The 23,836-nt window shown below is 46.8% G+C and overlaps 1 protein-coding gene across 16 annotated transcripts in view; it reads left to right on the forward strand.

Annotated features, from left to right (window-relative positions):
* FHIT (fragile histidine triad diadenosine triphosphatase) overlaps window positions 1-23,836 on the forward strand; it is a 1,114,957-nt gene that overhangs the window by 976,518 nt on the left and 114,603 nt on the right. For 15 of the 16 annotated variants that reach the window (XM_089781282.1, XM_089781284.1, XM_075938452.2 and 12 more), the window contains one exon: window positions 5,816-5,884. The exons of the other annotated variant lie outside the window; for it this stretch is intronic. In XM_089781282.1, the coding sequence (XP_089637408.1) occupies window positions 5,816-5,884 (69 nt within the window). The remainder of the gene's footprint in view (window positions 1-5,815; window positions 5,885-23,836) is intronic. 16 annotated transcript variants of the gene reach the window in all.

The raw sequence follows: 23,836 nt of genomic DNA on the forward strand, positions 1-23,836 counted from the left end.
CAGTATAGAGATACCACCTTAGCTGGAAGCCTCTGTGTGGCTGATAACAAATCTCACCTGAGCAGGGTGAATTGTCTCTAGGAAAGAGCGTTCTGACTGTGGCAGGCACTTTTCAACCGTCCGAGGGGGCGGGGCCTTTCCTACAGAGCTTGCAGTCAAACAGGCCTGACTTCTTTGGAGGCTGTAAAAACAGCATTTTGGGGGTTAGTTCTGTGACTGGCGCATGAGGGGCCGGCTTCCCTGGGCCGAATCTGAAAAGAAACAGAATGCACAAAGCAATGGCAAAAGATATTGCCGCTCTGTCCCATTCCAGAGGGGGAGCTTCTCCTAACATACTCAGACACTTTGGCTACATCTAGATTGCATCCCTCTGTCGACAGAGGGATGCAAATCAAGCACGTTGAAATTGGTAATGAAGCAGGGATTTAAATATCCCGCGCTTCATTAGCATAAACATGGCTGCCACTTTTTTTCAAAGCGGAGTTTTCTTGAAAAAAATGGCAGTCTAGATCTGTCGAAAACGGGTTTATTTTCGACAGATCCGCGTCTAGACTGCCGTTTTTCAAAAAAGCTCCATTTTGAAAAAAACCAGCAGCCATGTTTCGCTAATAAAGCGTGGGATATTTAAATCCCAGCTTCATTAAAAATGTTGACGTGCTTAATCTAAATCTCTCTGTCGACAGAGAGCTGTAGTCTAGACGTAGCCAGTGAGAAATGGAGAGTGCACAGGGACAGGGCATGAGGTCTAGAGATTGACCTGCTTTCTTCGCTAGCGGTGGGTGTGTCATCGTTTGGAGTCACTGAGTTTCGAAAGAAATCACTTGACACACACAGAGCTGTAGCAGTTGCAAGTGTCAATTTCTTCCATTATACTGAACTAACTAGAACCAAACACTTGGGCTGCGTCTAGATTGGCATGATTTTCCAGAAATGCTTTTAATGGAAAAGTTTTCTGTTAAAAGCATTTTCTGAAAAGAGCGTCTAGATTGGCACGGACGCTTTTCCACAAAAGCACTTCTAGATGCGCTTTTCCGAAAATCGCCATTTCCGCAATTGGGGCTTTTTTGCGGAAAACAAATCTGAGCTGTCTACACTGGCCCTTTTACGCAAAAGCTTTGCGCAAAAGGGACTTTTGCCTGAACGGGAGCAGAATAGTATTTCCACAAGAAGCACTGATTTCTTGCAGTAGGAAGCCAGTGCTTTTGTGGAAACTCAAGCAGCCAGTGTAGACAGCTGGCAAGTTTTTCCACAAAATCAAATGATTTTGCAGAAAAACTTGCTCGTCTAGACACAGCCTTGTGGTTTAAAAAGACAAGTTTGGTGAAGGGTGGGAGGGGAAACTGAGGCATGGAGCAGCTATGTTACTTGCCCGATGTACGTATCAGAAGCCTGGCTGGAGTAGGAGTCAAGTGCTCCATACGCAGGCCCATGCTGCCTTTTTGGCTGGGGGAAATCTTCAAATGGCTCTTCAGCCTCTTCTAGGGCTGTTCTGTGCCATTGGAACCTCTCAGCGCTGCCAGGTGGAGGATCCGGCCCATAGTCTCTGGCCGTCACATGGAGTCTGAGAACCAAACGTGGGCCGCCTTCCACAACGCCCTAAACCACAAGCTTAATTGCCAGCCCGTGGATCAGCTCGTGGAATCAACCTGATGGTTCTACCTGCAAGGGAGATCCAGAGAGGATGGAGAGAGGCTGTTCTCAGTGGGGGCAGATGGCAGAACCAGGAGCGATGGTCTCAAGTTACAGTGGGGGAGGTCTAGGTTGGATTTTAGGAAGAACTATTTCACTGGGGGGGGGGAGCACTGGGATGGGTTCCCTAGGGCGGGGGTGGAATCTCCATCCATAGCTGTGTTTAAGTCTCGGCTTGACCAAGCTCTGGTTGGGATGATTGAGTTGGGATTGGCCCTGCTTTGGGCAGGGGGTTGGACTCCTGAAGTCTCTTCTAACCCTACGATTTGATGATTCTACGCTTCTCTTCATGTGCTGCAGCTGAGCCCATGCTCACGGGCCTTGCTGGATTGTGGCCTTCCTGAAAGAAAACAATGGATGAAGAATTGCGTGCCCCTCCCCCCCTTAAAAAAAATCCCAGCCAGCAGGCTGTTCAATTGGAAAGCAAATTAAAGAAGGCGTAAGTTCCTTCTCCCAGATGGTTCTCACCACATGGCAACTCCAGGTTCATGCTGCTATTTTATCCCCTTATTTTCTCAGGAAAGCAGAGGAGACGGAAACCACTTCAGATGTAATTGCATCTCGCTGCTCCTGCTTGAGTCTATTACACAAACAGTGGGGAGAATTCAGGGCAGCCTCTGTGTTCTTTTCAGAACATTTAATATAAAAAACAAACGCGTTTGGGATATCGGCAGTCAAACACCTGCTTTCTTACGTGGCCAGAGTTACCCCTTTGTTTTTCTACAGTGTGGAGAGATTCTATTATACCACATATCAGGTTCCATTGAAACATAATGCAAAAAGGATGAGCAAAACCATGCATGGTCCGATTGTTTTTAAACAGCCAACCCAGATGGTGATATAAAGGTGGCTGGTGTGTGTGTGTGGGTGTGTGTGTGGGGTAAGGATTGGTGTGTGGGGGGGGGGGTAAGGATTGGCTTCTCTTTGGCATTTCTCCTTCTGAATTCTGACCACAGACAGTCTTTCTCCAAGGCGGGTCACATTAGGAGAGATTTACAGTGCGCTGCATCTGACTGTTTTATTAGGCTGCGCGCCTGATTTCAAATCCGCTGAAATCAATAGGCGCCTTCTCATTGACTTCAGAAGATTTTGGAACATGTTCCTACTTGAGTTTCCCCCGGTGTCCGTCTCTTGTCTTATGTAGCACCTCTGCCAAACATACCTCGGGACACTCCCACAGAAGCAAAAATGACTATTAAAAATAGCTCTGTTTCTTTGTATCAGCTCTGTCTTTGTCTATAGCCTGATATCACCTAGCTAATGGTAGATAAATGGACAGAGGCGCATTCAAATATACATGTGCCAGGAAGACCAAGACCCGCACGCTCCAGAAGGAAAGCAAGTGGCTGGCAGGTTATTTTCAGAATGTGATGGTTTACATCTAAGGAGCTCCACAAAAGCCTTCCCGTCCAGTAACTTTTAAGCTCCACTTTTTTTTTTCTTGAAAATCCTTCATTTTCCAAATGCGACCGTGAGGGCCCGGTGGTACCAATGAGCAATGTTCAGACTGCGGGCTGCTTTTGCACACTAGATCCCTGGAGCAGTGATGCTCAGATGATGTATTGCACTAATACATCATACCAGCACTATCGCTTTCGTGATATATTAGTGTAATGCACTATCAGCACACAATCACTGATGTATTACTCAAAACCACAGCTTTTAACCCACAAAAAGCATCTTCAGCTGTAACCTGACTAGTATTTTTCTCCATAGATTTCAGGACAAACAATGGAGGATTCGTTAGCGTTCTCTAGGGCAGACTCGGAAGGAAGGGCTTGGTATTCGGCTACCTTGCTGACTGAATCTTTTTCTGTCATGTTCTGGGACTTAGGGTTTGTCAGCAGGGGTTGCTTTGAAATGCTGCACAGGATACTGGGGCAAACCGTGCATAACGCTTTGCTCAAAGCCCTCAGGGCTGCTTGTAATGCCCCCAGCTCCACAGTATCTAGACACTGACTATGAGGATGCAATTCTAGTCTAACGAGGGATTAGTTGGGATTGGTCCTGCCTTGGGCAGGGGGCTGGACTCGAAGACCTCCTGAGGCCTCTTCCAGCTCTATGATTCTATGAGGGCCCTGTGCTCTCCCCCTCTGACACACCGTCGTGCTGAAGGGTTGCGTTCGGGGTGGGTTACGAGGAGGCGAGCGAAAGCAAAGCCGTCTTGCCGTTTTGCAGTCCTGGCTATCGTGGGGAAAGCCTGGGAAAATAGGGGAGTTTAGCCTGATGCTCTTAATGTGGCTTCTCACGGGGGTTCTCCGCTGGGAACGGCTGCCTCCCGCTCCGGAGGAAGTCTCCCTTTGTACGGGAATTTCCCGGGCCAGCTGTACCTCTGGCCTCAGTCTGCTGCAGTCAACGGGGCCGAATCAAAGATGGGGCGGGGCCAGACCCTGTGACCTGGCATGCCTGTGGGTTTCAAACAGACTGCGATGAAGTCATCCCAGAAAGGAGGTTGGGGTTCTGCATCCAAGTATCCCCCCTGGGAATGGCGAGTGAGGCTTAATTGCCCCTGGGTGGGGGGGAAGCACAGAGGAGCTGTTAACAACTCAAACCGGAAAGCATTATGCAAATGCTCCAAATGACTTGGCTGTGATGGAATTTCTAGGGTGGGCTTAGATTCCTCGCTGATGGTCTCTCTCGGATCTCGCTGTAGAATCCCAGGTTTACTGCCGTGGCCACAAATGCACAGGCTGCTGCAGCTGGACTTCATATCTCTCGCGCTCGTCCAGAGGCATAGTTGAATGGTGGGATCCGTCATCTCTTTGTTTACGCCAGTAGCACCAATATCTGGGATAGGCTTTGTGGTTGAGTTAGAGCCAGCGGGCAAAAGGCTTCCAGGATGTCGGAACTTCTCTCAATAGCTCTGCATATGCATTCACCTTAGCTGGATCGTTCTTCCTGGATGCTGAAATACGCTGCAGTACGCTGGTTCGCTCCTCACCAGTGTGTTATGCACAGGCTTAGTCTTAAATGCTCTCCAAGGTCAGGCGTGAAGATTCCTAGCCATAAAAACTATTGCAAAGTTGGGGGGTTTCTCCATTTGAATGTTATCCCCCTTTGGCATTATTTGATATGTGTAGTCACTCATCTTTCGCAGGGGTTCATGATCAAATACAGCCCCCCTCTCCCTCCACAAACAAGGTGGGGATGACAATAATACAGCGCACCTTTTGGAGGCAGCTAACGTGACTTCATCCAAGAAAGAGATGCTTTTGAAGGAAGGCGCTGATCTGGCAGCTTACCAATGCTAGGGTTCTGCCGTACGTGGCAAGAGCTGGAGGGCCCAATCCCATGTCCACTAAAGACAATGGAAAGACTCCTATTGACGTCAGTGGGTGTTGGAATGGCTTCTTCATTTCCTCTAGTTCTCTGTGACTGCTCCGGCCACATGCCCTTTCTGGCTGTGCTCATTCCTTAACTCTTCTTCCTCGTAAGCGTCGTGACATGAACACGCTGCATTCCCGGAACCTGCACTCTCAATGGATTTTATACCACCAGGGCCTTCCATCGCAAATTGTACCAGCGACGTTCAGGTTACCCTTTCTTGGAAGATGTGAAAACAACATTTTACCAAGTCTGTCTGAGCCTTGCAAAATTCATGCTGCCAGGCTTTCTGTACATCCCCACATGTCCTCGCCGTACCACCATAGCTACCTGACCAGCCGTGTGGCTCGACAGCAGAGTCTGAGGAGAATTTAAGCCAATACCATGTAAACTTGCCCCTGCCGCCCTCCCCTCCTTGCTTACACCTGCTATCTACCTTCTAATGCAATCCTAAGTTGGTCAATTCTTATTCTTGTCTGTTCCAAAGTCACAGCAGTCAGCTTTAGGATACATTGTCATTTCCAAGTGCCAGCTAAATACAACTCAGATTGACAACTCTGAATAATTCCTGAACTTTCTGGCATTTCCTTCGAAAGCTCCCATCACAGCAAAGTTGCTTCCTCGTGTTTTGCATCTTAGGTAGTCTCAGAAGATTTGCAATTGAGTAACAGAGCAGGGGAACATTTTTTTCTGAAAATAATACAGTGGGGAAGCCAGTATATAGTAGTAAGATGTCAGGAAATCATCACAGTAAGCCTAAAAAAGTATCGAGATAAGTTACTTGTTGTTTTTGCATTTGCAGCACGTGCATGTCCATGTACTCCCGAGGAAGGTTGGAGACTTCAGCAGAAATGACAGTGTCTACGATGAGGTAGGTCTGCCTTCCGAGAGCTTGTTGCTAGATCAAAGTGAGCATCAGCTTAAAAAACTTAACAAGCCAAGTCTTGCTTCGGAGAAAATCCTTGCTCAGGACTTTCAAGTACCAGGTTGAGCACAAACCAATGGAAATATTTCTTCACACAATATATAGTTGACCTGTGGAACTCCTTGCCAGAAGATGTTGTGAAGGCCAGGACTTCAACAGGGTTCAAAAAAGAGCTAAGTAGCCATTGATAGACCTATCCTTCCTGAACGTATTAGCCAGGATGGGTAGGATTGGTGTCTCTAGCCTCTGTTTGCCAGAGTCTGGAAATGGATGACAGGAGAGGGATCACTTGATCGTTACCTGTTCTGTTCACTCCCTCTGGGGCACCTGGCACTGGCCGCTATCGGCAGACAGGACACTGAGGGTACGTCTAGACTACCACGTTTTGTCGACAGAAGTTTTGTCGACAGTATCTGTCGACAAAACTTCTGTCGACAAAGAGCGTCCAGACACATTGAGTTCTGTCGACAAAGCAAGCTGCTTTGTCGACAGAACTCCATAGTCTGGACGCAATGTTACAGGCAATAACACCTTCTGTCGACAGAGTTCTGTCGACAGAAGGTGTTATGCCTTGTAAAATGAGGTATACCAGCGTCGACAAAACTGCTGAGTTCTGTCGACGTTATGTCGACAGAACTCAGCGGTAGTGTAGACGCTGGTATAGTTTTGTCGACAAAAGTCCACTTTTGTCGACAAAACTAGGTAGTCTAGACACACCCTGAGAGAGATGGACCTTTGGTCTGACCCAGTCTGTCCATTCTTACGTTCCTGGGCAAACTCGTAGCTCAGCCCTAAAGATAAAAAATAAGCCACATCGAGGTGTGTGTCTTTGAGATCTGTATGCACGTGACTCCAATTGCAGGAATGGGGCAGCAGTCAGTTGCACTGGTATTGAATTACTGATTTGAGCATTGGTATTGGTCATGACCACTTTCCCCAGCTGATAACAATCTGGATGAGTTATATGAAAATTGAAATCAACACAGGTTTTCATGTCGTGCTCGGTAAGAGATTATATCTTAAATAAAAAAGCTTCATTCCTTCCTGAAAACGATTAATGTTGACTTTTTTCAGTGCTGCTACCACCACACCGTCTGTGTAAGGCTGAATTCATGACATTGTTCTGCTCTTGTATTTTTTTTTCATAATATGCCTTTGACGACACTGCCCTATAGAATGATATTTACACATTCTACAATGAAAAATGTTATACCATGGTTTGGATCATCTCTACATGTTATGACTATGTAAAAATGATTATGGCAGAGAAATATTAGCTTCAACAGTAGTGTGTATGTGAGCACTAGGGACTGAATAGGAGCTAGGATCCTGGAAAACACATACACGATGGAGTACAAGTCAACCAAGTTGAGTTCATTAGAGCAGTCCCTTTGTACCGTGTGGTTAAAGGAATATGAAGCAACTTGAAATCAAATCAATATTTTAAAAATCGGTTAAACTTACCTTTATTTACCCCACCAGTCCCTGAGGTCCCCCACCTTTTTTAGTTTTGTTTTACATTTTCCAATTTTACAAATGCGTTTCTTTCCCTTGTTGCTGCATGTAAAACGCACACATACAGGTGAATCTTAAGTAAAACAGACTATATGCTAAGTGCTGCCAAATGGAAAAGAATAAACAAACGAAACAAGATATTTCTCTTTCATCACTTTCAGTTATTGCTGGTGTAGGTGGTGTTTGTAGCAACACTGAACAAAGCAAAGAATCAGATGGCAATTTGGCTTTAGATTGACAATATATATTTTTCAGAATGAATTTAAACTCCAGAAGTGTTCAAATATTGCTAATTAGCCATGTGTAATTTTCAGTGACTCTCGTTAAGTGTAGACTTCAAACCTTTAAACTGTATGAACTTAGAATGTATCATGACTTTTTTTTTTGCATTTGGACCCATCTTAAATTGTTCTAGACACATTTGTCTTTTTTGTTTTGATAAGCAATATATTATTGTGGATGAAATCCTTTTGATATTTTCTGGGTGTTAGGGAACCAGAAATGATCATAATATTTAAATGTGAAAACTGGCTACTGAAGGTGTGCAGGTTGGGTGTGAGGGTGTGAAATTGACCACTAGAGTAGTAGAGCCCAGTGTTGTCACTAAAGGAGTGTCTGTTTGCCAGCACGATCCACAGGTGGCTCTTTGACAGGTCAGCACATCGAAGGACTGGTGCAGGGCATCAACGGTGAGCAGTGACACTTTTTATGGCTGCTGAGGAGAAAGCAAAGCAGGCCTGCTGAGGCTGTTGGACTTACAGTGGATCTCCTAGTGAAGGCAGGGAATCATGTTGCGTGGAACTATCCCGGTCAGGCAGCGGAGAGAGACATGTGTCTACACTCAGGAGAGGGGATGGTTGAGGAGCTCAGAGCCTAGAGTGGACGCCCTGGTTGGTCAATGGAAGGCGAGTACAGGTGCAGTTGCCCTGAATTGTGACAGTGTCCTAATGGATTGGTGGGTGTGCTTTTCATGGGATTGTCCAAGAGGGCGGTGTTGAAGGATGCCTGTTGGTCTGGGTTCATACTTATACTTTACAATTCAGTATTGGAAATCGTAATCTTAAAAGAAGGGAGACAAAGAAAAACACCCAACCCCAAAATGCCTTTCCTAGCATGTTTCCTCCTGTGAGTCCCATGATCTAGGATGATATATCTCAGTGTATATTTCAGAAGCGTCTCCTAAATATTTATATAATCATCAGTACTGAAAACACCCACTGGGTTTGGTACATTTTGGCTGAGGGATACACTTTCCCTCTGCCTCTGCACTGAGTTTCTTTGCGATTTATTTATTTCCTGGGACTATTAACTAATTACCATGCCGCTTTGCCACAGTGAGGGCTAAAGAGGTGTTTTTTTCAATCCTCTTGGCTTCTTGAAGTTCTTATTCAGGGGATAGCTCAGTGGTTTGAGCATTGGCCTGCTAAACCCAGGGCTGTGAGTTCAATCCTTGTGAAGGTGATATGGGGCAAATCTGACAGGGATGGTACTTGGTCCTGCCATGAGGGCAGGGGACTGGACTCCATGATCTCTTGAGGTCCCTTCGGTTCAATGAGATATACCTATATTTATTTATTACCAATCTTGCAGACAACTTACACATGACTGTTAAGTTTCTTTCATAAAGCAATTACAGGATCAGGCCTTTTATGGTTTACTCTTGGTTTATCCCTGTTTCATCCCAAAGCATTCTTATCAATGAATTCTATTTGTTTCCTGGAGATTGGAACCACGACGAAAAATCTGGATAGCTATTAGAAAACAGCTTTAACCAAAACACACACATATTGTCATCTATTTTTCTTTCATTTGGTTTAAGAGAGAATGCGATCTTTATATTTGTCCATCAAGGAATTGAAGGGAGTTTTTAATCTAGCAATATCTGCTTTGCAATAGCAGGTCAGTTCTTTTCTGCTGGGACAGTCTGACATGACAGATTGATTCAGTTGTGCATCAGTGGATGTACTCCTCGAAAGAGCTACATTGGGTGTTGATTTAATGAGGGCGAGCACTATGTAGCTCTCGGAGGTCACTGTGTTAAAGACCTCGAAGACATTCTCCTGCAACGTCTCACCACTCATAGTGCCGTTGTTAAGGAGCGCTGTGTGTTTGTATAACCTCAAGCACAGCGGGGCCCTGGTCTCGGCGGAAGCCACTAGCTGTTACTACAATAACAATACTAAGCATCACGCCTCAGGTTGAGGGTGACCGCTTTCGTGCTGTGGCGGGTGCAGGGCTGCCCATAGAGAACAGAAAAACTCAGCTTGTGTTTACCATCATTATTAATGAAGGTCGAGGTTGGACTGGAGCTTTGGAGATTGGAGACATGCTGAGGTTCTCCCTCCAGTGGGTGTCTTCAGGCCAGTTCTCCAAGATGTCTCAGGAGAGTGAATCTACCTGGCAATGAGATCCAGGGGCAGGTCAAGGCTCCTCTGGGCTGTTGGGGTCCACAGATGTTGCAGGATCAGAGAATCCCAAATTTGGGAGGTTCAGCCTGTATCTACTGGTGCTGCCACAAATGGGGTCCTTTAGCACTTAATGATGTGTGTGGGGATGAAGAACCCAGTGTGCTTTCCCTCTGTCCCTGGTAACTAGAGTGAGACACCCTCATATTTCAATCCCCTGTTACTACCAACACAACCCATGTTCTGAACAATGAATTTAAGGTGAAAGGCTCTTTGTCTGTAAGGGGATGTCTAGACTACATGCCTCTGCCGACAGAGGCATATAAATTAGACATACCGACATAGTCAATGAAGTGGGAATTTAAATATTCCCCACTTCATTAGACTAAAAATAGCCACTGCGTTGTGCCAGCTCAGCTGTTGGTCGGCTCAAAGCGGCAGTCAGGACGGGGATTGGTTGACAAGGAAAGTCGTTGTCGACCAATCCCTTATGCCTCGTGAAACGAGGTTTATGGGAGCGGTCGACTACGGCTTTGCTTGTCGACCGATCCCCATCTTGACTGTCCCTTTGAGCCGACAAACAGCTGAGCCGGCACTACGCAGTGGCCATTTTTATTCTAATGAAGTGGGGGATATTTAAATCCCCACTTCATTGACTCTGTCAGTATATTTAATGTACATGCCTCTGTCGGCAGAGGCATATAGTCTAGACATGCCCTAACTGGGCTTACTCCCACCCATGTCCACATTTCAAGTCCAGATCTAGTGTAGCAGAGCTCTGGCTGTGCCTGTGGGTCCTATGCTTCAGGTGGATAGTGTTTGCCTCAAAGGCTCACTGTGACCCTCCACATGGCCTCCTCCAAATGTTCCTCTACAGCTCTCTGCCTTGCTCACAGTCCTCAGCTCTCACTCAGACGCCTCTCACTCTCAGTACGTTGGCTCCTTCCCTCCTCCTCGCATGCCTCTGAACTAACAGAAGAGGAGCCCTTTTTAACCAGTCTAATTGGTTCTTGATTGGTCCCAGGTGGTCTGATTAGCTTGACTCCCTTGGCTCTAGAAAACTCCTAATTGTCTCCTGGTGTTCCAACTGGCTTGATTGTCCAGACTGCTTCTGGAAAGTTCCTGTTGGCTACAGGCCAGCCCCTGCTAGTTTACCCAGTAAACAGAGACCTACTTAATCTAGGGCTAGCATACCTCCCTCGAGTAGTCTCCTGTAGCTCTCTGGCTTGACCCTGTAACACAAACTAAAAGCTCCTTGCCTGGACTGGTGAGAAATGCAAACATGATGGCAAAAGGGGAGTGCACAAACGTGAGAGCCACTGAGACGCCCTTGGGGCTCAAATACACCTAAGTGAAAGGGCTGGCCTGGTGCCGAACGTGCTCCATTGTACCCGACTAAATCTAAAGTGTCAATTCGTCAACGATGTGGAGTTTGGGTAAAACTTTTAAAGCTTCAGCCAGATTCCATCTGCACCATCTGTCATTCTCCTCCCTCTGATATTCAGACAGCAAGCCAATCACGTCAGGAAAAATATTTTGACTTGCTGATCTCATGCAGCACTTTATGTGAAATCCTTTCAGCAGCAGCAGAACACCTCGCTGTGTTTATCTGCCAGTCCAGAGGATGGAGGAAGCAGCTAGGTGTCAGACCCCACAGCCGTCTAGCTGCCTTTCCAATCGGGCTGTACTGGAGGTCAACGGTGAATCTGCAAGCTTAGCCAAACGCACCCAGAGTTCAGGTCTCTGGTGAGTGGCTTGTAGTAGCGTTAACTATAACTCAGTTAGGTTCTGAAATGCTGACTGAAGCTCTCAGGTTGCCTCATTATGTGGAAAGCCCAGTGGAGGGATTCAGGAAAAGTGCACCATTGCAGAACCTCTTGAAAGGAGCTTCCCACTTTACTCTTCAAGGCAATTTATTTAAGACCTGATCCAAGGCCAGTTGTACTTAAATTGGAAGACGCCCAACAATGTCAGCGGGCATTGGATTGGGCTCTGCTTGGAAATTAACATCCTGCAGAGTTAATAAGCTGTTCCTGAGACCATTCCATAGGGTCAGACAGTGCCTTATGGCAACCTACTCTTGCCTGCTGGTAGATCAATCTGCTATAACTCTCTAAGGGCCAAGTTCTTCCTTATTTACATCTTGTGCATGTCTGCGGTGGTGAGAGAGTACAGACTCGAGCTCTGAATTGGCGCACTAGAGGGCAAAGGAGCTCTATTTCCACTTCTCTACGTTCATCTTGGTGGAAATGTCTTCTTCCCGTAGGCTATGGACTTCATTCCGGTCTTGCTAACTTAATTGTTGAAAAAGACATTTCCCTTTGGACTGATAAGACATTTTCTGACTCTTCTTCCCGTCAATGAGCCCAAGTCAGTCCTGTTTGCCTCCTCTGCCTTGGGATATTGCAGAGAATTGAGTAGAATTAGTCTGGTCAACAAGCGGAACTGAGGATGGTTGTGCAGGAATACATCCCTGTGAGGTCACTGAAGTGACTTAGTGTGCTTCCTTAGTAGGGTGTCTGGGTGGTCAAGGAATGTCCTGGTCATAGATGGTAACGCTTAGATCTGGGGGAAGCTCAGAAATTCAGAGTAAGATGTTCAGTTCAGCTGAGTGTGTCTCTGGAGCCCATCCAACTTATGCATATTGAACTTGCAGAGCTAAAGACTGAAAAATATCAAATCATCTGGAAATCTCAGGAAAAAAAAACTCTCATGAGATCAGTGGGCCTAGATGTAAACACATTGTGAACATCCTTTCTCAGAGGATTTTAACATTTCCCATCCTGATCTTGGAATATGTAATCTATGGAGGGCCTAATAGTCTGGCATGTTCCTACAGTATCTAACGTAGGCATGGATTGTACTTGAGATGGCTGCTACTTTTACTGATGGCTGCTACTATCGTGTTCTCAGCGGACCACGACGTTCATCCTGTCGTGCTGTAACCGTCTCCTATTTTGAAATCCTTTCCATGAGCACGGTAGCAAAATTGCTGACAACACATCTGCATATTTCTGAATGCAACCGACCTTCGCAAGAGGAAACCGACATGTTTTTCAATAGGAAAATGGAATTCTGCAACTAGTCAGTATACTGGGAGACTTCTCAGCATCATATGTATATCCCTTGATGGCAATTCCATTGTCTATATTTTGTGCCCTTTCAGTCTTGCACAGTATTAGCCAATCCAATATATGAAATTTCTAAAACCTTTCTCAACTTTCTGTGCATTGTGTGCACAACACATCGTAACTCATTACTTCAATGACCAATACATAGGCAGGATAAACATCATACACGGGTCTGATTAACAGTCACTTATTTTACTGAAATCTTCCTTCCCTCAGCTCTGGAGAAGTCAAAGGGAATCATCCTGCCCATTGAAAGAAATTCAATGTTGTTAGAAGCTATGTATTAAAGCAGCTATTCTTCGTGATCACATACATGCCCTTTATACATAAAATTTGTCTGGAAGGTAATGCACATTTGGCATTTTACATATTATCCAGCAGTCTAATGGCCCTGTGGCCCATCTGTCTCTCTGAATTCCATCACTGGTATTATTGCTTCTCACTCCTTGTGGACTTGGTTCTGCTTTAAGTTTTCCACAGTCCTTGCCTTAAAGATACGAAGTGTGAGCTGGAAGCGATGGCTTATGTTGTAACGGAAACGAGTGCTTTGATTTGATTACGACAAAAGAGCTCTTGTCCCCTCCCGCTCCGGGATATGCACTTTGTTTGCCATTTCCTGTCCTTGACCACAAGTCATTGGCAAGTGAGTCACAAAGAGGCTCTGGTTAAAGGCAAGTTGCTGATCAGTAGCTGAGTTAATATGATCTCCAAGGCTGTTTGTTTCTTGGAATGGTTCAGTAGCTCCAGTGCTGCTTGTATATTTTACTTCCCTAAAGGTAAAATTATTCCTCAAGCTAATTCCACTGTTGATACATTAATGTCGGTGGAGAGAACCGTATTATGTAGAAAATCAAGTATAGAATCATAGAATCCCAGGGTTGGAAGAGAAACAAAGGAGGTCATTGAGTCCAGCCCTCTCCCAAAGCAGGACCAACTCCAACTAAGCCATCCCAGCCAGGGCTTTGTCAAGCCAGGACTTACCGACCTCTAGGGATGGAGATTCCATCCTTTTACTTCACCACCCTCCTAGGGATATAGCGTAACCCTTCTGCTGGTAGCAGTTGGCAGGCAGAAGGACCAGGTTCAGTATCTAGGAGGGTTCTTTCAGCAGTGTAACCAAACTGGCTTGCACCCCCACCCAGAAAACTGGGAAAATTCCAACTTACCCACCTGTTGCCTTTAGAGGCAATTCTTCCCCTTACAAGCACTGAGTCAGAGCTAGAAACAGTCTGTTTAATAACAGTGATCTAGCATCAACCTATGGAAACACACGTAAACAAAGCAAACCCGTAAGCAAGGGACCATCTCTGGAGTCATAGAGTCATAGAATACTAGGACTGGAAGGGACCTCGAGAGGTCATTGAGTCCAGTCCCCTGTCCCCATGGCAGGACCAAATACTGTCTAGACTATCCCTGATAGACACTTATCTAACCTACTCTTAAATATCTCCAGAGATGGGGATTCCACAACCTCCTTGGGCAATTTATTCCAGTGTTTGACTACCCTGACAGTTAAGAACTTTTTCCTAAAGTCCAACCTAAACTTCCCTTGCTGCAGTTTAAGCCCATTGCTTCTTGTTCTATACTCAGAGGCCAAGATGAACAAGTTTTCTCCCTCCTCCTTATGACACCCTTTTAGATACCTGAAAACCGCTATCATGTCCTCCCTCAGTCTTCTCTTTTCTAAACTAAACAAACCCAAGTCTTTCAGCCTTCCTTCATAGGTCATGTTATCTAGACCTTTAATCATTCTTCTTGCTCTTCTCTGGACCCTCTCCAATTTCTCCACATCTTTCTTGAAATGCGGTGACCAGAACTGGACACAATACTCCAACTGAGGCCTAACCAGCACAGAGTAAAGCGGAAGAATTACTCCTCGTGCCTTGCTCACAACACACCTGTTAATGCATCCCAGAATCATGTTTGCTTTTTTTGCAAGAGCATCACACTGCTGACTCATATTTAGCTTGTGGTCCACTGTAACCCCTAGATCCCTTTCTGCCGTACTCCTTCCTAGACAGTCGCTTCCCATTCTGTATGTGTGAAACTGATTGTTCCTTCCTAAGTGGAGCACTTTGCATTTGTCTTTATTAAACTTCATCCTGTTTACCTCAGACCATTTCTCCAATTTGTTGAGATCATTTTGAATTATGACCCTATCCTCCAGATTAGTCGCAACCCCTCTCAGCTTGGTATTACCTGCAAACTTAATAAGCGTACTTTCTATGCCAATATCTAAATCGTTGATGAAGATATTGAACAGAGCCGGTCCCAAAACAGACCCCTGCAGAACCCCACTTGTTATGCCTTTCCAGCAGGATTGTGAACCATTAATAACTACTCTCTGAGTACTATTATCCAGCGAGTTATGCACCCACCTTGTAGTAGCCCCATCTAAGTTGTATTTTCCTAGTTTATTGATAAGAATATCATGCGAGACCGTATCAAATGCCTCACTAAAGTCTAGGTATACCACATCCACCGCTTCTCCCTTATCCACAAGACTCGTTATCCTATCAAAGAAAGCTATCAGATTGGTTTGACATGATTTGTTCTTTACAAATCCATGCTGGCTGTTCCCTATCACCTTGCCACCTTCCTAGTGTTTACAGATCATTTCCTTAATTACTTGCTCCATTATCTTCCCTGGCACAGAAGTTAAACTAACTGGTCTGTAGTTTCCTGGGTTGTTCTTATTTCCCTTTTTATAAATGGGCACTATATATGCCCTTTTCCAGTCCTCTGGAATCTCTCCTGTCTCCCATGATTTTCCAAAGATGATAGCTAGAGGCTCAGATACCTCCTCTATCAGCTCCTTGAGTATTCTAGGATGCATTTCATCAGGCGCTGGTGACTTGCAGGCATCTAACTTTTCTAGGTGATTTTTAACTTGTTCTTTTTTTATTTTATCTTCTAGACCTCCCCCCTTCCCATTCACTAGTTAGGCATTCCTTCAGACTTTTCGGTGAAGACTGAAGCAAAGAAGTCATTAAGTATCTCTGCCATTTCCAAGTTTCTTGTTACTGTTTCTCCCTCCTCACTGACCAGTGGGCCTACCCTGTCCTTGGTCTTCCTCTTGCTTCTAATGTATTTATAAAAAAGTCTTCTTGTTTCCCTTTATTCCTGTAGCTAGTTTGAGCTCATTTTGTGCCTTTGTCTTTCTAATCTTGCCTCTGCTTTCCTGTGTTGTTTGCCTATATTCATTCTTTGTAATTTGTCCTACTTTCCATTTTTTTATGACTCCTTTTTTCTTTTTAGATCATGCAAGATCTCGTGGTTAAGCCAAGGCAGTCTTTTGCCGTATTTTCTATCTTTCCAATGCAGCGGAATAGCTTGCTTTTGGGCCCTTAACGATGTCCCTTTGAAAAACTGCCAACTCTCCTCAGTTGTTTTTCCCCTCAGTCTTGATTCCCATGGGACCTTACCTATCAGCTTTCTGAGTTTACCAAAATCCGCCTTCCTGAAATCCATTGTCTCTAATTTGCTGTTCTCCCTTCTACCCTTCCTTAGAATTGTGAACTCTATGATTTTATGATCATTTTCACCCAGTCTGCCTTCCACTTCCAAATTCTCAACCAGTTCCTCCCTATTTTTTAGGATCAAATCTAGAACAGCTTCCCCCCAGTAGCTTTTTCAACTTTCTGAAATAAAAAGTTCTCTCCAATGCAGTCCAAGAACTTATTGGATAGTCTGTGCCCCGCTGTGTTATTTTCCCAACATATATCTGGATAGTTGAAGTCCCCCATCACCACCAAATCTTGGGTTTTGGATGATTTTGTTAGTTGTTTAAAGAAAGCCTCATCCACTTCTTCCACCTGGGTAGGTGGCCTGTAGTAGACACCTACCATGATATCACCCTTGTTTTTAACCCCTTTTAGCCTAACCCAGAAACTCTCAACACTTCTCTGCCGGGCAGAATCTTTTGCTTAAAAATCTTTGGTCCAACCCTCAACTCATATAGTGTGGTTTCCCCTCACTTCGAACACCCCACTCGCTGCTCTGTGCAGTCAGTGCAGCCCCAGAGTTCATAGATACATCTGCTCTGCACTGGCCCTTTAAGGGGAAAAACCGAGCCCTGAGGGAGGGCTGAGAGCGAGGCCCCAGCTGACGCAGCTCTTGCTGATTAGGGCCCAGCCGGGGGCCATATAAAGAAGGGCTGCTGAAGGGAGAGAGGGTGACTTACTCTTGCCCTAGACAGAGAGCAGGAGGGACCTGGCTGTCTGGGAAGCAGGAGGCTTCCTGGAGGTAGAGCAGTGCTGGGGAAGGAAGTCAGAGCTGGGGGAGCTCTAGTCAGGCATGTTCCCAGGTTGCAGGGCCTAAAGCAATGCCTGAGGCTACTAGGGCTGCAGAGAGGCAGCCAGGGCAGGCAAAGGCAGCAGATCTACATCCCCTTGTCAATGCTGAATGGCCATTCAAGACTGCCGTTTGCCCCTGTGGCAGGGGTGAGATGAAGACTGGCAATGGGTCACTGAGGCGAGGAGGGTCCAGGGGTAACTGTGTGTTCCCTGGAGTGCAGAGACTGATAAACACTCCACTCCCCCGAAGCAGGCGGAGAGACACTGGAGTGGGCACTGCCGGAGGGCTGTGTCCTGAAGAGGACGCCGTGGTCCAAGAGTGATGCGGGTCTGGACTGGCGAGGGAAGTGAGGACACAGGGAGCCACCAGCCAGAGTGAGGCATCCAGTGAGCCGATAAGCTAATTCCCAGGGCTACCAGCAGGAAGCACCGTGGTGGTGAGTCCTCCCTGTGACAGTACATCATCATGACGTCTCCCCTTGTTGAGCATGTGGCAATGCCACCGACATGCTGCTCCTGCCGGCTGCCTTCCCCCGCTTCCACCTGCTGCATGCCCACGCTTCCACCAGCCACCTGCCGCCTGCCACCACTTCCATTTGCTGCCTGCCACCGCTTCCACCTGCCGCCTGCTGGCTGCTCCCACCAGCTGCCTGCTGCGGCTTCTGTAGGCCATTCCTGCCAACCGCTCCCACCAGCCACCTGCCAGCCGCTCATCACTGCCGGCCTTGGGATGGATTTGGCTCTGGGCCAAACCTAGTGATTTCAGATCTCTGTGATTTCAGCTTCTCTGTGATTTCAGCTCTTGGCCCACAGCACAGCACAGCCAAACGATTCCAGTGTCCACTAGAATACAATTTTAAAATAATAAAGAGACTCTTATGGAGCCTGTTTTAGTTCTATCATTAGAATAGAGGTGGGGGAGGTGAGAAACAGGTTGAACCAGTCTTACAGTTCACGCCTGGAGGGCATGTAGCCTGCTGATTCACAGCTCTGCCCTTCACCCCCCCAGTTGACTTCACAGAGTTTGGCAGAGGAAGCCTTGTCCAACCGAGATTCTTTACAGTGACAGTTTCTCTCCTTTGAACGGAGTTAAACACAGTCTGACTTTTTGGCCTTCGCAATAATTGCAAGCATTGGTGCTCATATCTTACAATTCCTGCATTTCGGGTTGACACAGTTTGTGACCCCACAACAGCTTAATAGGTTACAATGGGCAAAACACCATTCTAACAATTGAATAACTAGCAGGCCTAAGCAAACTGAGTGAACTATATTCACATAACCACACACAGGATTTCTTTCCCGTTCCAGTGTGAACTGTATTTCCATAACAAATGTTGAATACCTAGCAGGTCTAAACAAACTGAATGAACATAACCACACCCAGGATTCCTTTCCCATTCCAGCTGGCTCCAATGGAAGCATTGATTCAGATCTTGCTTACAGTAGTTTTCCTAATATCCAACCTAGACCTCCCCCACTGCAAAGTGACTAGAGTTTCAATTAAAACTCATTCCAGAGTCAGAGTTTCCTTGATCCAGTGACTCATTGAGCTGATAGAGTTACGACATCTTGGTTCCATAGCCAACTCTATGCAATAGAGTGATGTGGCCAACGTCATATCTGATCACTTTTGCCTTCCCTAGCCGCTGGATCTGGTGCCCAGCATCCAGCTGAGATGCCTGGAGGTGGCCCTTCAGTGTGGAATGGAGGAGGACTCAAACTTCCTGCTTTCCGGACTATAGTGGAACACCAGAACCACCCAACCTCAGCATTTGAGGTTTTTTGGAAACTGGACCTTTTTTTTCCCCTTTAAACTGCCCTGCTTGTAGGCCTCGCAATGAGTTGATTCCTCACATGCCAGTGCCGGGGTTTGATGCCACAACTGTTTGGTTCTCCCAAAGTAAACGCAAACTGGCGCCCAGCATCCCATACAGCAGATCGTTTTAGTCTGTTTTCTCCCACTGAAGAAAGTCAATACAAAGTAATTAGTTTAACAGAAAAATAATAGGAGTGAGGGAACGGCTGGCAATTTAGAACCATCTGCGACAGATATAGCTGAGTCTGTGTAATTTACAATAATCGGCTCTGCTACAACCTGCGTCTCTCAATGCTCCACCCCTCTGAGTCCCCAAAAGAAAAGTGGGCCCAAGACCCCCCGAATCTCACCAGTATGAGAGCCACATGTATATCCACACCCCACTTTTCTGCATTTGTCCAATTGACTCTTGCCAGCTGATGAGCTGTTGGCAAAGCAAATGGGGCACATGCCCAGTTTTGCCAAAACAAATTTGATTGACCAGGACAGGGTTTAAAAGGAGACTTCCCCCAGCCGAAAGAGGCCACATGGTCACTGTGCTGGTGCGCCTTTTATATGGTCCCACCCCTATCTTTGCAGCACCTCTAACAAAGAGAGACAATCCCTCAAAGATCTGGGACTTCTGTTACCAAAGCTGAGCAGATAAAGGGAGTCCAAAGAGGTATGTCCTTCAGGTAGCCAATCTTTGAACATTGTGGTGGGTTGGGGTAAACCATGTTACACCACGCCTGCTGTGAGGGCAGGGGGCTGGACTTGATGACTTCTCAAGGCCCCTTCCAGCTGTAGTATTCTGTGATTCTATGTTCTTATGGGGTTTGGAGAAACCACCACCTTTCTTTCAGGACAGTAGAAGCCCAACCCCACTCCCCAATGGACAGAGTGGGGTAAGGCCCAGCCTCCCAACCCTGCTCCCCGATCCATGCAGACCCCTCCCCCCCACTCAGGAGCCACTGTGGCCCATGCTAATTTTATTGCAAACCAGTGCCATAGGTCACCACCAGGAGGGCTGCAGGAAAACACACACCGATTCAAACACTAGCCTGGATTTTGTTCCACTTGGGTACTATAAAGGCTAGCAGACCTGTTGAGCTACCGAGTCAGTAGGGCTGCTTTTCGGCTTCCGAAAGGAGGTTGTTTTCAAATCATTGACAAGGGAATGTTTAGATTGACAGCCCTGGGATAATTACATGCAATTTGGCTTTGTATCATCACCAGCATTATCTGATTCCTTTCCCCTTTAAGGCTTGATCTGAGCATTACAATGCAGCGCTTTCATGCAGCAGTGTTAACCCAGGGGCTTCAGAAAACAAACGTTGATGTTCCTATTCTTAAACATTGTTAATGAGCAAAAGAAGCCATCCGTCTTTTGCCGAGCAGAACTCTCGTGTGTGTGTGTGTGTGTGTGTGTGTGTGTGTGCATGTGTGTGTGTATACACACACACACACACAGACACACACACACACACACACACACATATATGAATGAGAGACAAGCTAATTACGAACCCATTCAGCTAATGTTTATTTTCCTCGCACTGACTGCCCGTCTTGGCAGGCAGAGCCATTAGGCGGCGGAGGCAAACGGCAAGCAATCACAGGAAAATGGTGCTGATGGTGGGAATTGGGCTCGGGAGTGCAATTTGACTTGTCAGTTTATATAGACATAAAGCTTCATTGTGGTGCACAGACACAACTGGCTCCTTAAAACTCTATTTCCCTCCTGATGAGGTGAAAATCTGCTACCCTCTCTCCTACCGTTCTCCAGCCCTCACCTTTATTAGATGGTGTGATATTTACTGGAAACAGCACACAGGTGATGCACTAGCATGGGCTAGTTGGATTTCTGCAGGAAGCTGCTCCAATGATCTGGTCTAATTGGCTCACCTTTCTGGCATGATTAGATTTTCTGATGGAAAACGGGGATGCCCCGTGAAGCCTAAGCAAGACAGAACCAGGTCAGAGGCCACGGTGATGGACTCAGAGTAAGAAACTAACCAGAAGGACACCATTGAAAAGCCTAGGAAATGGCTTTAAAAACGTGAACTTAACAACAATTGAAGCTAAGAGGAATTAAAAAGGAAATGGAAATAGAGCCAGGCTTTTAAAAGGCAGGTGTTAACGATGGCTAAGAAAATGGCAGGCTTAGTTTTCCCTCAGGAGCTAATTCTACAAGGATGTTAGAACTAAGGAAAGGTGTGTGTGTGTGTGTGTGTGTGTGTGTGTCATTTCCCTAATAACTTGGGTTGCTTGTTATATTTTTTTTTCCTCCATAAACTTTCTCTCCTTGCCTTTCCACACCATAAACTCTAGGTCCATGGATCAGGTCTGGAAAGCGCCTCTGTGTCTGGAAAGCCACTGGGCCGCATTCAGCAATCTCAATAATTAATAACAGATACATTGTATTGTATTGTGTGTGTGTGTGTGTGTGTGTGTGTGTGTGTGTGTGTGTGTGTGTGTGCATGTGCATGCACCGCACAGGCCCGTCAACGGGAGGGAGCAAAAGGTGCCATTTCCCCATGGCCCGGCGATTCAAAGGGGCCCAGGGCTCCTGACCGCTGTTATTGTTGCTACTGTGGCAGTGTTGGCAGCTGGAGCCCTGGCCTCTGTACATGGCCGCTGGAGCGCTGTGATGCAAGCTCCGTGCAGCTCTGAGGGCTGGGCAGGGGAGGTGCAGCGCCACACTCCAGGCAGCACAGAGGCAGAGCCCTGCCGCCCCACCTGGCCCAGGGGCTCGCGGAGGCTGTGGGCTCGTGAGCTTGTGTGTAAAACGTGTTCCTCTTCATCCCCCAGTAGTTCGCTCTCTTCTGTTCTCTCCACCACCACTGCACGTCTCTACCTCTCCATCACCATTGTATCTGGGCAGCCATGAACACCTCGGAGTGTAATGGTGCTGCACCCTTGCTGGGAAGGGAAGTATGATCAGCCTGAGAGCTGGGGAACTGCCTTCCAGGGAGGAAGGGACTGGCCCAAGGTTGCAGGAGTAGCACTGTAATCACAAGAGCCTCCTTTATTTCCTTCCTTCCTTTGACTTCTGGGTGCATTTTCCCCTATGGCCAGTTGTGATGGGGCAGACAGAGCCTGACCTCCCTGCTGGAGGCCTTTCAGCACTCTGGACAGCAGCAGGAGCAGTGGAGAGGTCCTCTGAGCAGGGTAGAAGGGCAGCCTGCACTGCAGCCAATCAGGGTACGGCAGGCTGCTCTATAAGGAGCCGCTAAGTGAAGGCCAGGCAGTTCCATCCTGGAGCTCAACCCAGGCAGACCTCTGGTCTGACTGGGAACATCAGCACCTGGGCCAGCTCCGAGTGGGCGCTGGGCCTTTGTAGCTAAGTGGGGCTAGGGCCTTTGGTGAAAGCTAGCCTGAAGTGACTCGGAGGAACCCCGAGGAAGGGGAACTCTGCACCTCGCCCACAGATTGGACTATGCCTTGCCTGGGGTTCCTCTGAGTCACTTCAGGCTAGCTTATTATGAGACCCCTTTTAGCCACTAAGGGGCGCTCAGAGTTGGGATTGAACCGGTTACACCAGTCCTCAGTCCTCTGGTTCCATTGCTGGCAGGACCCATTTGCCACCCACCTCCCTGATGACCAACCTGTTCTTTGCTACTACAGACCATATGCTGCCTCCTGATGCCCCGCCTCCTGCAGCTCACTTCCATTGAGGGGGCCGTGCTGCCGTATTTGCAGGACAACCTAAGCTCCTCTGTCCTGTCTGTGAGGCGTCTGAGGCAGAGGGTGAGGTATGACAGCCTGAGTCAGCCCTCCGTTTACAACAGGCCATGCAGCCTGGATCCGACTCAGCAGAGCTGTGCCTAGTTTGTGGGAGGGGAAGGGCAGAAAGGCTAATTAGGTCCTTGGCCAGAGCCCACAAATAGGTGAAGAGAAGGGGAAGTGAGCAGTCAAAGGAGAGAGAGATTGCTCTCCCTGCTTGTAAAAGGAGCCAGGTATCTTAGGAAGGTGACGGGACTCAATTATAAACAAACTGCGCATGGTGTTGGATGAGCACAAGAGTCTCTGGCTACGTCTACATTGGCATCCCTTTCCGGAAAAGGGATGCTAATGTGACGAGTCGGAATTGCAAATCCGCGGGGGATTTAAATATCCCCCCCGGCATTTGCATTTACATGGCTGCCGCTTTTTTCCGGCTTGGGGATAAGCCGGAGAAAAGCGCCAGTCTAGACGCGATTCTCCGGAAAATAAGCCCTTTCAAGTAGGAATAAGAAATCCTCCGGAAAAGGGCTTATTTTCCAGAGAATCTCGTCTAGACTGGCGCTTTTCTCCGGCTTATCCCCAAGCCGGAAAAAAAGCGGTAGCCATGTAAATGCAAATGCCGCGGGGGATATTTAAATCCCCCGCGGATTTGCAATTCTGACTCGTCACATTAGCATCCCTTTTCCGGAAAGGGATGCCAATGTAGACGTAGCCTCTGTGTTTCTTTGTTTTGTTTTTTGAGGAATATAGCATCTTTCAAAAAAGGGTTTTATTTTCAAAAGATCCGCGTCTAAACTGCCGTTTTTCTATTGAAAAGCCCCGAGCCAAAAAAAAAACCCGCGGCTACCATTATGCAAATGAAGCACGGGAAATTTAAATCCAGGCTTCATTTGCAATTTCGAAGTGTCTAATTTACATCCCTTTTCGAGAAAAGGGATGTAGTCCAGACACACCCTTAGTGCTGAGAGCTCCCTGGTGCCACAGGAGTGCAGATGCAAACCATGGTCTTTATGCCAGACCTTTATTTG

Source organism: Pelodiscus sinensis, chromosome 11 (assembly GCF_052426305.1).
Source record: "Pelodiscus sinensis isolate ZL-2025 chromosome 11, ASM5242630v1, whole genome shotgun sequence".
NCBI lineage: Eukaryota > Metazoa > Chordata > Testudines > Trionychidae > Pelodiscus > Pelodiscus sinensis.